This window comes from Rhinatrema bivittatum, chromosome 12 (assembly GCF_901001135.1).
Source record: "Rhinatrema bivittatum chromosome 12, aRhiBiv1.1, whole genome shotgun sequence".
NCBI classification, from domain to species: Eukaryota; Metazoa; Chordata; class Amphibia; order Gymnophiona; family Rhinatrematidae; genus Rhinatrema; species Rhinatrema bivittatum.
This window is the reverse complement of record NC_042626.1, coordinates 62,700,894-62,716,674: the sequence shown is the minus strand read 5'-3', so window position 1 is coordinate 62,716,674 and position 15,781 is coordinate 62,700,894. Positions and strand designations below refer to the sequence as shown.

General features: G+C 44.0%; 1 protein-coding gene across 1 annotated transcript in view; it reads right to left on the bottom strand.

Annotated features, from left to right (window-relative positions):
• The window catches only part of PDE9A (phosphodiesterase 9A), a 128,029-nt gene that overhangs the window by 29,746 nt on the left and 82,502 nt on the right, over positions 1-15,781 (bottom strand). The window contains exons 13-16 of the mRNA XM_029572245.1: positions 14,570-14,726; positions 11,484-11,601; positions 7,046-7,146; positions 3,989-4,117 (exon numbers count right to left, since the gene is read on the bottom strand). Coding sequence (XP_029428105.1) covers positions 3,989-4,117; positions 7,046-7,146; positions 11,484-11,601; positions 14,570-14,726 — 505 coding nt within the window. The remainder of the gene's footprint in view (positions 1-3,988; positions 4,118-7,045; positions 7,147-11,483; positions 11,602-14,569; positions 14,727-15,781) is intronic.

Genomic DNA, 15,781 nt, shown 5'->3' with positions numbered 1-15,781 from the left:
TGGAAAGATATATTTCAAGTATTTTTACATTATCTGCATAAATGTAATAACTGATACCCATTCCTGACAATAAGCAGCATAATGGGGGCGCATATATATATATTATAGAGTGTTGCTGATAAAGCTGAACCCTGGGATACTCTTGTTTCCATTATTGACTATCTGTGAAGTGAACTCACCTAATATGTACGATTTGATAAGAAAGATTTAAATCATTTTAAGGTTGTTCCCTCTAGGCCTATTTTAATCAGCCTTTGGACCGTGATGCTATGATCCAAGGATTCAAATGCTAATAGATCGAGTAAAATCAAAAGATATGAATGCTCTGCATCAAATCCATGAAGTATTTATTGTGTCACTTAACGCTAGTAGTAGGGTTTCTGTACTGTAGTGTTTTCTGAAACCAAACTGGGTTGGAAATAATATGTTATTTGTTTCAAGATGGTCTGATAATTGAGGAAGAATGACCTTTCCAGTATTTTTGCAATAACAGGTAAGGTTGATATCTGTCTATAGTTATTTAAAGCTTCACCGTCAACATTATGTCCTTTTAAAACTGGCTTGACGGAGGCACATTTTGAGGAGGTGGTATGACACTTGCAGCTAATGATTATTTACAATCTTAGCTGTAGATGGGATTATCAAATCATGTATATGCTTTAGTGACTTGATTGATAAACACATCCAATGGATGAGTAGCTGAATTCAATTTCTTTAGAATTAAATCAATTTTGAATTCTAATGTATATTCGAAAGTTGACCATTTTGGTATTTCAGTTTATTGTCACAAAATATTTTGGTTCAGTGCACAAGGGAGATTATTCACTAAGGGGCAAATCTTTAAACTTACGCGAGGGTGCAGATTTGTTCTTGCAACCCAGCGCGAACAAATCGAGCACATGCAGTAGTCAGAAGGGTGGTGGCCCAGATTAGAAGGGTTGGAATGTGAGGAGATCACTCCTGGATCAAACAGTAAAGAGACGTATTTCGAGGAGATGATCTTGAATAGGTCCTCAAGGCCTAGTCAAGTGAAGGGATCTTGGGAGACTAAGAGGTTTTTGAGAAGATTGAGAGGATTTGTGATATTTTTGGATCTGCTCTGATTGAGAGGGAGGACTTCCTGGAGGAAAGGACTGGATCCCTATTATTGTATCTTGTGCCCAGTTAACAGCAAAGTGGGAGACAGATTTAAGGTTTGGTTTTTTTGCATTGTGAGAAGTGTTTTTGAGAAACTATCTATTTTTGAAGCTGGGAAAGCTTTTCTATCATCCCTGGTACAAGTTGGAACTGGAGGAGAATTTACCACCCCTAACACGGAAAGGCATTCTGGAGCAGAACAGTTAAAAGCAGATGGGTCATCAAAAGAAGCACTATGGACAGAGAAACCTAATTTTTCTTGATTTATATTATCCTCATTTTATTCATGATTTTGGAATGATTGCATGGATCCTAATTTTCAAGCTTAAGTAAACCATTTTATTATTTGAATAGCATCCTTTGATGCACACACACACACCATGCTCATATGCTCTGTCACATGCTCAGTCTGACACACACACACATACGCTCTGTCACATGCTCAGTCTGACACACACACACCATGCTCATATGCTCTGTCACATGCTCGGTCTGACACACACACACACATGCTCATACGCTCTGTCACATGCTCAGTCTGACACACACACACACACACACACACACACCATGCTCATATGCTCTGTCACATGCTCGGTCTGACACACACACATGCTCATACGCTCTGTCACATGCTCAGTCTGACACACACACACAATGCTCATATGCTCTGTCACATGCTCGGTCTCACACACACACACACACACACATGCTCATACGCTCTGTCACATGCTCAGTCTCACACACACACACACATGCTCATACGCTCTGTCACATGCTCAGTCTCACACACACACACACACCATGCTCTTTGTTTTCACCTCTGGAAGCAAAAGGGCCAGCAGCAGCCTCCTTCAGCCCCTAGGGCCCACCAGACTCTCTCTCTTTTTCTTCTAGCCTTCACTGGTGCTGCTCCTGCTCTTGACTGTGTGTGTGTGTGTGTGTGGGGGGGGGGGGGGAGGACGGAGGAGGTTGATGCTTTTTGCAGCGTTGTGGTCTGCGCTGCTGATCACTGCCAGGGTGGGGAGAGGGAGAAGTCGGCCAATGTTTTTCCTGACCCCAGGGGCCATACAGCTTTCCACTGCCGGGATGGAAAGAGGGAGGAGGAGAACAGTATTTCTGACAGCCCTGCAAGCCGCACTGCTTTCCATGGCTGAGGCGAGCAGAGGGGGGAGGCTTCTCGCATGTCGTCACCCCTGGTGAATGGCGACTAGGGCAGAGGCCATATCAGCCATAAACTAGCTATGGCTCTGGTCAGAACATTTAAATAAGGTCCTTGGCACTAGATGGAATATAAACGTTAATGTCTGTACCAGTTCTTATTTAGCTCTGTTATGGTGGGGCTCCTCAGTCCTTTTTTGATTTATTTATTCATTCGTTATCCCTCAGTAGCAGCCTTATGCTCCTTCATTGGTCTCACAGTACTTTTAACGATGGGGCTGCAACCTTATTTCTGGGTTCTCCTGGGTTACTATTAGACCCCTAGCCACTTATCATGCCTCCCAACATTTTTTACATTTATTTAAAAAAAAAATCTTTGATGGCTAGCAGTGCCACCGTGAACCTATTAGGATTTCAAAGGTCTCTAAAAATGCCCCCACCAGACCATTTTTTAGGAACAGGAACCTTCCTCAAGGCTCCACTACCTTAAATTTATGCCCAATATTTATTTTTTTTTTAATTTCCCTGGGCTCCACTGGCAGGCTGGGTGTTTCTTCCCAATATGTGACATCACCAAAATGTCAGTGTCCCAGGTGGCCTGACCTGAAGTCAGACGTAGTACAGCTCTCCCTTGCTCCCACCACCCATTGAAATCTTACAACTGCAGCGGCAGATGAGGTGCTACTACTGCTGCTGCCTCTTCTCCCAGCTCCTTTCAAATCATCTCGGTGGTAGGAGTGCACAAACCTGGACCCTGTGATGAGGAAGCATTGTGCAGTCTCCCTACCAATTCTGGGCCGTGGCAGTAAAAGAAACTTTGAGGGTTTTCTTTTTTCTTTTTCTAGGAGCCTTTCCTCCCATTGGCACTCTCCTGTACAGAGCAGCACTGTTTCTGTTCATTTGCACTCCCTGGTACTGGTCACTATTGTCAACTGTGACCCTGTGTTCCAGATCACCAGCCCTCCTCACCATTGTATTTTTTCACTTATTTAGAGTAGTAACAAAGTAAATGATGACAGATAAAGGCCAAATGGCTTATCCAGTCTACCCAGTTGAGATTCATGCACTTTGAGTAGATGAGCATACAAATTCCCATATGCAACCCAACATCAACTATCCAGGCCTCCATGTCTTCTATCTGACCTCTCAAATCTCATTTTATCAATTCCCAAAATCTGTTACAGTAATGGCCTCCATACCTCCACTAATAGCCCTTTCAGGTCTTGCCATCAACTTTGCTTCTTAGAAGCTCCCCTTCTATATCTTCTTACCAAGTTTTGTAATAATTCCCAGTCTCCGAGATTAGTGAGGCTGTTGTAAAAAAAAAAAGCAAACCCCAAACTAAAAAACCAGGCTTCCCATGCTCATTGAAGTTTGGAGTCCAATCATGCAAATTGGGGTTGTATCCACTGCTCCATGGAGGTTTCCCCAGTGCCTTCTTGGAAACACAATGCATGCAGTCATACCACTGCTATTCAGGCTATACCTGTGCTTCATTATCATCCTCTTGCCACTAGGAATCCTCTGCGTTTATTCCATACCCTTTTGAATTCCATTACATGTTTTCTCCACCACCTGCTCTGGAAGGACATTCCAAGCATCCATTATGTATTTGGTGAAAAAATATTTCCTAACATTGAAGCTTCATATCATTACCCCTAGTTCTAAAGCACCCCCATAGCACTGATACCTTCATGACTGTTTCAAACATGGGGATGAGAACAAATTTAATGAATCCAATCTGAGCTGTGGGTTTGGTGACTTTCTCTGGGTCCATGAATGGGGTGATGGGGAGCCCCTCCGACTTCTCCCGGTCACTCTGTGGAAAAGAAGGCAGCATATGTAAAGCAGAACTTCAGTGAAGACAGAATGGGCAGAGTCTGAAGGAGAAGGGAAGCAGGCAGAGACCAAGGGAGAGGAAGAAAACAGGAAGGGATCAGGCACCAACGGAGAGGAAGAAAACAGGAAGGGCTCAGGCACCAAGGGAGAGGAAGAAAACAGGAAGAGAAGGGATCAGGCACCAAGGGAGAGGAAGAAAACAGGAAGAGAAGGGATCAGGCACCAAGGGAGAGGAAGAAAACAGGAAGGGAAGGGATCAGGCACCAAGGGAGAGGAAGAAAACAGGAAGAGAAGGGATCAGGCACCAAGGGAGAGGAAGAAAACAGGAAGGGAAGGGCTCAGGCACCAAGCGAGAGGAAGAAAACAGGAAGAGAAGGGCTCAGGCACCAAGTGAGAGGAAGAAAACAGGAAGGGCTCAGGCACCAAGGGAGAGGAAGAAAACAGGAAGAGAAGGGCTCAGGCACCAAGGGAGAGGAAGAAAACAGGAAGAGAAGGGATCAGGCACCAAGGGAGAGGAAGAAAACAGGAAGGGAAGGGATCAGGCACCAAGGGAGAGGAAGAAAACAGGAAGAGAAGGGATCAGGCACCAAGGGAGAGGAAGAAAACAGGAAGAGAAGGGATCAGGCACCAAGGGAGAGGAAGAAAACAGGAAGAGAAGGGATCAGGCACCAAGGGAGAGGAAGAAAACAGGAAGAGAAGGGATCAGGCACCAAGGGAGAGGAAGAAAACAGGAAGAGAAGGGATCACGCACCAAGGGAGAGGAAGAAAACAGGAAGGGCTCAGGCACCAAGGGAGAGGAAGAAAACAGGAAGGGCTCAGGCACCAAGGGAGAGGAAGAAAACTGGAAAGGAAGGGCTCAGGCACCAAGGGAGAGGAAGAAAACAGGAAGGGATCAGGCCCCAAAGGATAAGAAGGAAACAGCAAGGGAAGAGATCAGGCACCAAGGGAGAGGAAGAAAACAGGAAGGGAAGGGATCAGGCACCAAGGGAGAAGAAGGAAACAGGAGAGAGAGCAGACAGGCACTGAAGAGAGGGGAGGAGAAAGAAAGCAAGGAAGGGTAAGTAGGCAGGGACCACAATGAGCACCAAAGTGGGGAATAAGGTAGGGGAAGCAGGCAGGGGTTGAAGGGAGGAGAGCAGGTAAGAACCAAATATGGGAATACAGAGACCAAGACCAATTGAAGGTAAACATGCAGAACCAATAGAGGGGATGCAAGCAAGGAATGAGGAGACAAGGCAGATACAAATGAGAGAAAAGCAGATAAAAACTGAGGGCGGGAAATGAGGCAAGGACAAAGAAAAGGGCAGCGGGTGGGAAGCAGGTTAGACCATGGAAGGGAGAATGCATGCAGGGGTGAGCAAACTCAGGGGGCAGGCCCCCAGGGGTGGCTTCAATAATCCTGGAGGGGAACACGCTGGCTGCCCAACCAGGAAAGAAAAAAAACAGCTATGTTGTGGCGTCTCGGTGCTGTGGAGGCTCTGCAAGCTGAAGAGCGAGGGAGCTGCTAGAACATAGTGACATTCTTGTAAGCAGGCCTCGGCGGGCCAGAGAGAGGAGCTGCTTCTGCTGTGGCTGAACTGGGAGTTCCCTAACCCAGGAAGGTCTGCCACCCTCAGGCCTCAGCCTGGGAGCAGCTCCTGCTCCTGCCAGGTCCCTACCCGGGAAGAGAGATCCCACCAGGGGGAAACATGTGGAGAAGTGGAGAGGGGAATGGGCAAAGAGGTCAGAGAGAATGAGGAAGTAGACGGAGGAGATGGGAAGGGAGAAAAAAGACAAAAAAATGTGAAAAAGTTAAAGAAGTAAATCAAAGTGCTGAGCAAACTAAGAAAAATACAAAAATAAAGAGAAAAATAGGAAAAATCTAAAAAAAAAAGTTGGGTAGTGTGGGCTGAAGTTTTTCTCCACTCCTAAAGTATTCTGGCTGGCACCTAAGGTTTTTGAAAAATTTTCCAGCCCTTACCATTGTGGTATATCTAGGCATGGTGCACCTCCCTGGGTCTGGGTCTGGGTCAGTATGGGGTGGGGTGTGTGGTGTTTTGGTCTGAACCACACACAGCCAGTCAGGTTTTCAGGATATCTCTAATGAATATGCATGATATTTATTTGCTTGCACTACCCTCCTATGTATGAAAGTATTTCTCATGCATATTCATTAGGGATATCGAGAAAATCCGGCTGGCTGGGGAAGGGGGACAGTTGTGTCCCAAGGACTGGTTTGAGCACCTCTGGTCTATGCCTCTGTGCGTGATGTGGTCTGCCTGTTTTTGTCTTGTTGTGTTATGTGTATGCCTCTTTCCATGTCTGTCGGTGGTATGTCTGTGTGTCTGTCCAGGTTTTTCTGTCTAGGCATGGTATGTCTGTCTCTCTGTGCCTGTCTCTCTGTGCCTGTCTGGGTGTTGGGTTTCTGTCTCTCTGTAGGGTGTCAGTGTGTGGGTTGACTTTGGGTATGGGGTAACTGCGTGTGTTTACGTGTTCTCTGCCTTATGTCAGTCTGGGTTTCGCTCTCTGTTCGTCTGGGTGTAGACTCTCCATATCTGTCTGGGTATGAGTTGTGTGTCTCTCTGGGTATGGAGTGTCTGCCTCTTTGTACCCATGTGTGTCTATGTGAACTTACTCCTTTCAGTGACGTGAAGAGAAACAAAATGGGAACTTTGAACCACTGGTTGGCAGTGTGGCTACCTGGTAACTACTTTTCACATGTGTATGTGTTTGTGCATGCGTGCATATGGGTATGTGTATCTCTATCTATCTATATCTATATAGATAGATACACACATATAGAGGGAGAGCAACTCATCTTGGGGAGCCCCAACCAATTGATAAATGGAAGAGGAGCCATGGTAAAAAGCATTTGCTCACCCCTGTGATAGGGATACATGCAGAGGCTGAGGGAATGAGGGGGATGTACCTGCATGAAATATTCTTGCAGCAGGCAGTCCACCCAAGGCTCTGCCACCTCCATGGGACGAACTTCATTAGAGATGTCACAGCATTTTATCAGTACCATTTCTAACTACAGAAAAAAACAGGAAGGATACAGCTGTGCAGTAATAATAATATTAATAATGCTTACAGTAATAATATAACTTCATTGAGTGCATTTATTTAACGAGACCCTAAAGAAAATAAGCAGGGCAGTGAGTGGCAAATTACCTGAATAACCTTAACTGGGTAACTTTAGCCAAGATATTCAATGGGACAAATATCTCGCTGAATATTCCCAGTTAAGTTTAAAGTTATCCAGCTAACCAGACCCAAATAACTTTAGACCTGATTTCCACCACGCCCAGACTTACCCAGCTAAACTTAGCCAGGTAGTGCTGAATATTGACGCTACCTGGCTACATTTAATCCGCACCTCTGGAAGTCCCTGCACTGCCTTTTTTTTTTTTTTTTATCCAAGTAAGTTTTAGCTGGATAATTACTTACTCAGTTATAATTTATCTGGTCAGCAAGGTAGGAAATTCGAAGCTTGGGGTGTGTTTCCAGGCAAACATCTTTGAATATCTTAGAGGTCAAAGGTTTATGTGGCTAACTTTGGGAGTTCGGACCCTAAATAGACTAATGCTGAGAGGTCGATATTGAAAGGCTTTGTGTGGGTAACTTGATGAGGTAAAGTTCAGCTGAATATTTATTTATATATGGGAAGAGCTAGGAAAACTGAAGGTGGACAAAGCCATGGGGCCTGATGAGGTTCATCCCAGGATACTGAGGCTCAGAGATGTGTTGGTGACTCTTCTGTGTGATCTGTGGTCCCACTTCACAAGAGTGGGAGCAAAGAGGAGGCTGGAAACTACAGGCCGGTTAGCCTCACCTCGGTGGTGGAAAAAGTATTGGAGTCGATGCTGAAGGAAAGAATAGTGAACTATCTACAAGCAGCAGAATTGATAGACCAGAGGCAGCATGGTTTCACCAAGGGAAGGTCCTGTCAGTGATTGGGTGACTAATGAATTGGATCAAGGAAGAGCACTTGATTTCATCTACTTGGATTTTAGCAAAGCTGTTGATACGGTCCTGCACAGGAGGCTTTTGAATAAAACGAGAAGCTTGGGTGTGAGTGCCAAGGTGGTGGCCTGGATAGCAAACTGGTTGAAGGACAGAAGATAATGTGTGATGGTAAATGGAACTTACTCTAAAGAGAGAGCGGTGATGAGCGGAGTGCCTCAAGGGCCGGTGTTGGGACCGGTCCTGTTCGATATCTTTGTGAGCAACATCGCAGAAGGGATAGAAGGTAAGGTTTGTCTATTTGCGGATGATACTAAGGTCTGCAATAGAGTGGACATGCCGGAAGGAGTGGAGAGAATGAGATGGGATTTAAGAAAGCTGGAAGACTGGTCGAAGTTATGGCAGCTGAGATTCAATGCCAAGAAGTGCAGAGTCATGCATCTGGGGTGTGGAAATCCGAAAGAAATGTATTCGATGGGGGTGAAGGGCTGATGTGCACAGAGCAGGAGAGAAACCTTGGGGTGATAGTGTCTAACGATCTGAAGTCGGTGAAACAGTGTGACAAAGTGATAGCTAAAGCTAGAAGAATGATGGGCTGCATAGAGAGAGGAATATCGAGTAAGAAAAGGGAAGTAATTATTCCCTTGTACAGGTCCTTGGTGAGGCCTCATCTGGAGTACTGTGCTCAGTTCTGGAGACCGTATCTCTGAAGGGACAGAGACAGGATGGAGGCGGTCCAGAGAAAGGTGACCAAAAAAGTGGATGGTCTTCATCGAATGACTTATGAGGAGAGATTGAAGAATCTAAATATGTATACCCTGGAGGAAAGGAGGAGCAGGGCTGATATGATACAGAAGTTCAGATACTTGAACCAATGTCAGGAAGTATTTCTTCACAGAGAGGGTGGTGGATGCCTGGAACGCCCTTCTGGAGGAAGTGGTGAAGACCAAAACTGTGAAGGATTTCAAAGGGGCGTGGGATAAACACTGTGGATCCATAAAGCCTGGAGGATGGGAATGAAGAGAAGAGATATGGGGGTGGCTTGTGAGAATGACGGCTACTACCTGGTGATTAATACCCTCATTCAATAAACGTTCACACGGTTAATGCGACTCCAACATTGCTCTATGCTTCAACGGCAAGAGGAAATGTGGAAAAGAGGATTTGCATTCAGGCAACAACCAACAAGGTAGCACAGTCTGAGAAAACAAATAAGCATGGGAGTAGCTTGCTTGTTGCGGCGGTTACTACCCTGAACCAATTAAGTCTGTTACTTCACTTGGAAAGTATATCCAAAACAGCTCACTGCTTCAACGGCAGGGGGGAATGAAGAAATAGGATTTACATCCAGACAACATCTAACAAGGCATTGATCTGAGCAGTATGAATATACAAACATCGGGGTAACTGCTCGATACGACGGTTACTACCCTCAAACATTAAGCCTTATACTTCACTTTGATGCAGCTCCAACACTGCTCTCTGCATCAATGGCGGGGATGGAAGGAAATTAGAATAAAAAAGTTACCAATAAGGGCCCTGAACTCAACGGTCGGAGTAACAGATAAGTATGAGAAAAATAAGTGTGAAAGCTTGCTGGGCAGACTGGATGGGCCTATTGGTCTTCTTCTGCAGTCATTTCTATGTTTCTATATTTATATTCTGATATTCCAGCAAGCAGTTACTCAAAAGCAGTTTTCCAAACTTGGGAATCCTTCTACCCACTTGAGCTTGAAACTTTAAAGACAGGAGTAGGCAATTTCAGTTCCTTTAGTGCCACAAACAGGTCTGATTTTCAGGATATCCTTAATTAATATCCATGAGATATTTGCAAAAATTGCCTCCACAGTTTGTACATACATCCCATGCATATTCATTATGGCTATTCTGAAAACCAGTTCTGTTTGTGGCACTCAAGGACCACAGCAGCCTACCCCTGCTATAACCAATCAAGGTCCTCTCTTGCTTGCAAGTCCTACTGGACTCAAACTGCTTCCAATCCTGGTTTTGATTTGTGGCATTTCCAGTTCTATTAGTAAGGAAAGCAGGAGTACAAATCCCAGTATGTCTTGGGATGGCAAATGATATACACAGAACTGGAGCAAAGTGACCAGGGTTCATGGGGCCACCAAGTTGTAGGAAAGCAAAAATACAGCAAAACGGCAAACAGTTGGGTCTCTCCAGTTTAAAAAGAAATGTCGTCCTGTCTCTTTCCTGGCTGCCCCCCCCCCCCTTTGGAAGTTGTGTTGTATCTAATTAACGAATAGGATAATATATGAGAAAATGTATTTACAGTCCAAGCGTGGTGTCAAGTCAATTTCTACTTAACCCTCTGTATTGCTCCATGGTGAGTCCACACCTAGAGTAGTGTGTGCAATTCTGGTCACCATATCTCAAAAAAAGTTATATTTGAACAGTAAAAGGTACAGAGAAAGGTGACCATGATAAAGGGGATGGAATGGCTGCCTTATGAGAAAAGCTAAAAAGGTTAGGGATGATCAGCTTGGAAAAGAAACAGCTGAGGCTGGATATGATAGAGGTCTATTAAATCATGAATGGAACAGAATGGGTAAATGTGAATCGGGTATTTACTCTTTCAAAAACAGTAATACAAAAAATAGGAGACACTCCATGAACTTGGTAAGAAGCACATTTAAAACTAATTTGAGAAAATTTGTTTTCATTCAACGCACAAGCCTTGGAATTCATTGCCAGAGGATGTGGTAAAGGCACCTAACATAGCTGGTTTTAAAAAAATTGAGACAAGTTCTTGAAGACGTCCATAAACTGTTATTAACCAGACAGAGGAAAAGCCACTACTTATCCCTGGGCTTTAGCAGAATGGGAACTATCTACTGATTGGAATGCTGCCAGGTACTTGTGACCTAGTTTGGCCACTGTTGAAAACAGGATACTGGGCTTGATCCAATATGGAAATTCCTATGCTTTTATGTTCTGGGCTATGGCTAATTACCTCCAATTGTATCTGTGCTCTGGGCTTGGTCTGAATGTTAAGGGCAGGGGCATATTTTATGATGGGCTGGGTTTGAATGTTACTATTGTTATTCCTTTTATTTTACTGTTTACTATGAGGTCAATATTCAGTGTCATTTGTCTGGCCAAGTTGGAGGCATTCCGGGATGTTTCTGGGCAGAGTTAAGTTAGCTGGATAACTTATGTGGCTAACTCTGTTCATGTTAAAAGATACACTAGTATATTCAGTGCCACTAAATATCCTGCCAAAGTTAGCCAGATATGTTTGCTTGATTGGATTTATTAGATTTTTTTTTTTTTTTAGAAATATTCCTCTATGAGATAAATTATACTATTAATTTGCCTTGATCACTGAAGATGAATAATAATGCCTACTAAAAAAAATCTCTAGTAAACATATGATGGACTTACACATTTTACATGCTCCTCATTACTGAAACTGAAGCTTGGAATAATCTGCTTGAAGCCTTCCAGGATGTCCCCATGCCTTGCCATGTCCGTGGCTAAAATCAGAGTAATCACGGCCTGAGGAGGAGGAGGAGAATTCTGAATAAGCACCTAATATTCCTACCATTGGCATATGATTGGATAAATCTGGTGGATCTTTCTTTAAAAAAAGAAAAGAGAGGATCCTACCCTCTGCTGCTCCTCACCCCAGCACTCCTACATTTGGTATGAACCATGCTTTTTCGTCTCTTGACACTCTCAAGCTGCACATTTCTTGTATCAACCAGGCTGCGCTTCCCCTCACTACCTGGACCACAGCACTACACTTTTCATTGTAACAATGTTGTGCCCTCTCTCATCCCCCTCCAAAACTGTACCATCCTTTGTATCTCCCTTTGCTCTCCCTCATTACTGACCTTCTCTCGCAGCTCCCTCTATACCAGTGGATCTCAACCTATTTATTTATTTATTTTATTTATTTAAAAACTTTTCTATACCGTCGCTAAGTTATATACCATCGCAACGGTTTACAAATAGGCACATAGACTAAGGTAAGTAAATGTAGGATATCGTACATTCTAACAGGTGCCAATAAAGTTCGGTTACAATTTCATAAATAAAATTATTATTTGAGTAATGTTGGTCAAGTCCAGGTATATTTGCCATTGGGACACACCTGACAGATGGTTCTCACATGCATGACACACTGAACATGTGACCATCATGGGGCTAAATGTTAACATACACTGCATCTACAGGAGCCCCCCCTGACCCCTAACAATGGGTGCAGAGCAGAACTAGGACATTCTCCATACAGTTCACCATACAAAAATGATATTCTGGTGTCATCTCAGTAAGAGCAACACACACGATCCCTACTCCCAGGTGCAATAGCCCTACTTATGAAAAGGCAGCAGAACACCACCAATGCATGCCCTATTGAGAAAACACAATAAATAAGACTGATTCAAATGCCCACATGCTAATAAAATACCTCACCTCGGTCACACACACACAGAACCAACCTTCACCAAGCACAGAATAAGAGACCACAAATTACAAGTATGCAGGCAGAAACTAGAATAGAAATCCCAAAAAAGCCACTCCACATGTAATGCAAAACCGGAGAAATGGAAATAAAAAGATAGCACTTAACATACTCCCAGGATCTGCAATAATGCACACAAACTACTCCGCACAAAGTTAACACCTGCATTATGGAAAGCACTCAAACAGTAACAACCTTACTTATGAAAAGGCAACACTTTAAATATTACTCCAGGCCCTAAACACCAATGTACTTCTTTTTAGGAAAACAGAACAAGCCAAGCTGCTATAGATCCCTACACAGAAACCACAAACTTGCAGAATACCCTTACCTGAGTCACACATGCAGAACACAGACAGCCCCCGACCAAATCCAGAATAAAGTGACCATAAAGTTAATGGGGTTTTTTTTCTATTGTTGCACTGCACAAAGAGTTTGGATTCTTGCTGTTGCCAGTTCAGTTTTTGTTTTTACATTTTTATTTATACATTCTTCAAGAAATATAAAATTGTAAAACTATACTAATAAAGAGAATAAATGTTTCAAATCAACAGATGAATAGAATAATATCCAATTACAAACTCATAAAAATTATTAAAATTTCTTCATACACCTATAAAATTTCAAAACAGCAGATATATCACATATCACCCAATAATTAAAATGGCAGTTAATCAAGAAAAATGAACTTAAAAAGTCACCTTAAATTACCGTCTCCAACAACTCTCCTACTCCTTGCCCTTGCAGGCCAGTAGCAGACATGAGAAGCAGCAGGGGCTACTGAAGCTCTGTCCTCATGGTCGGTCTTCTCTCTTAGGGCCCAAGACCAGTCTCACACCACACACACACACATCAGTCACACCCCTGTTACTGGTTTCTGCCTCTCACATACCAGCCACCTCCCTGACCAGTCTCTGTCTCTCACACATCAGTCACCTTTCTGACCAGTCTCTCACTCACACACAAACCAGCCACCTCACGCACATACACACACACACACACACACACACACACACCAGTCACCTCCCTGACCAGCCTCTCTCACATCCACTCACCTTCCTGACCATTCTCTCTCTCAATCACATATATCCTCTTTCTCTCTCACACACATATGCAATTTCTCCCCTTCTCTCTCTCACTTTCACACATGCTGGCTTGCTCTCAATCTCACTCACTCCACACCTATCCTGGAGCACAAATGAGAACTGCAACAACCTCCTCCTCCAGCCCCTGCAACCCAAGAAAGAATACTATTGGCTGCTGACGATCTGCTGCTGTCTCCCATTGTGGATTGTCAGCTGCTTTTCTGTTTTTCTTTGGGCCCACGCTGCCACTACTTTTCAATACAGCATAATCCTTTCTTCTTCTCATGCGGTCTACTACACATCACTTTTCATTTCCGGGGCACAGGGACAGGAAGAAGAAAAAGCTATACTACAGTTGCCAGCTCCCACTGACACTGATGCTGTGCCCGTCTGGGCTTGAGCATGTTGAGAGCCCAGGTGGCAACAGCAGCAGTGTAAAGATATCTGCCTCTCTTGCTGGGGTGAAAGGAGGGAGACTGAAGAGCAGCCAGGTCAGTGGCAGCACTTGACACATCTGCCAGTGCTTGGTAAAACACCAGTTGAGAATCGCTGCTCTATACGATAACTTCCTTCAGCTCTTTTCTTCAGCTGTACCTTCTCTCAACTCCCACGCAATCTATACCTCTCCCTCAGCACTCCCTCCCCTCCCCTCTTTACTTGATGTAATCATGTTATGCTTTCCCTCACCAATGTATCTTCTCTTAGCTTGCCCCAATGAACCACCACTCAGCTCCCCCCCCCCCCCAAATGATGTATCTCAAGTTCTCTCTCCAACACCTCTCCTCTCCATCCATATCTCCTCATCCAGCCCTCCCATACTTTAGTTTCCTTGTGCTTGGTTCAACTCAAGCAGTTCCATGCTTGGCTGCCCTCCCTTGTATTTCCTATCATCCCATACTTCCCCACACCATACCTGTCTGATTCTCCTGAAAAGCTCAGGGCGGATATTAGAGAAGATGTTGTTTTCTGGCTGTGCTAGTATCTGAAATGCCACAGCACAGTGATGATTCTCCAAGGGCGAGTTGTCATTGTATCGGATGGCCAGCTCAGTCTGTGCATTCACCTGGTATCTGTCAGCCAGAAAGACAAGCAGTGTTCAAAGCTTATGTGCAGAAAGACCTGTGGTGTTCAACTGATGGGCAGAAAAAATACAGTTGGTGCTAAACCGCAATCTTGTGTTTATATAATGGTACCTTGCACTGGTAAATTTACTGCTACCATGGGAATGTCTTAAACCTGTGTTTTATTCCAATATTCATCACAGTAAAAGGGTTTCTCCATTGACAATTGGAATAAGCTCATTCACACAAGTCGCTGACATCATTCGACAGCGCAGAGAGAAAGAAATTCTATCAGCGATCAGAATGGACTTTCCCATCCCGTCCTTCTTTCTCCTCTTGCAAATGAACAAGAATGACATTGATCCTTCAGATATTTGTTCCCAGTGCTCAGATTCTTTCCTGTCTTCTTTTTTCTATTACTATTCTTTATTTTTAGTGATTGTCAAAACCCCCCCCCAAATAAAATACTCATTTACTGTCAAAATACCCCCCCCCCCTAAATAAACTACTCATTTAATTATAAAGTAATTCCTTTTTTAAAAAAAATGCTTCAAAAGATGTCCTAAGTACACTAAGATGTCTTTCACTGACTTTCATGCTCGCTGTGTCGGATGTCTTGGACCTTCTCACAACATATCATATTGGAACCACTGAGCTCACATCTCTCCCAAGGCAAGAAGATCCAGGAGCTACATTCTCTGACTTTTCAGAATCAACTTACAACTCTATATCTGCAGAGCGACCAACGTCCAAAGGAAGAAGGGGAGAGCTCTCTCATGCTCAGAGCCATGACTCAGAGCAGTATCAGTGCAAGCGCCATTCACCCTCCAGTAAAAGGGGGTGGTAATTTGCACTATTTGGCACCAAAGGTTACCAATGCAGAAAAAGACAGAGGTACCTCTCTCATTCTGATGCAAAGAATTACTGGTGCAGTAAGAGAGGGGAAGTCCTCAAGGGTGCATGGTCAGAACAGCACAGGCATTTATGCAATTCACTCTCTTTGGTGCAGATAGTAAGTGGATACCATTAACTATCAAAGGTCCTGATGCCTCATTGGCACTAAA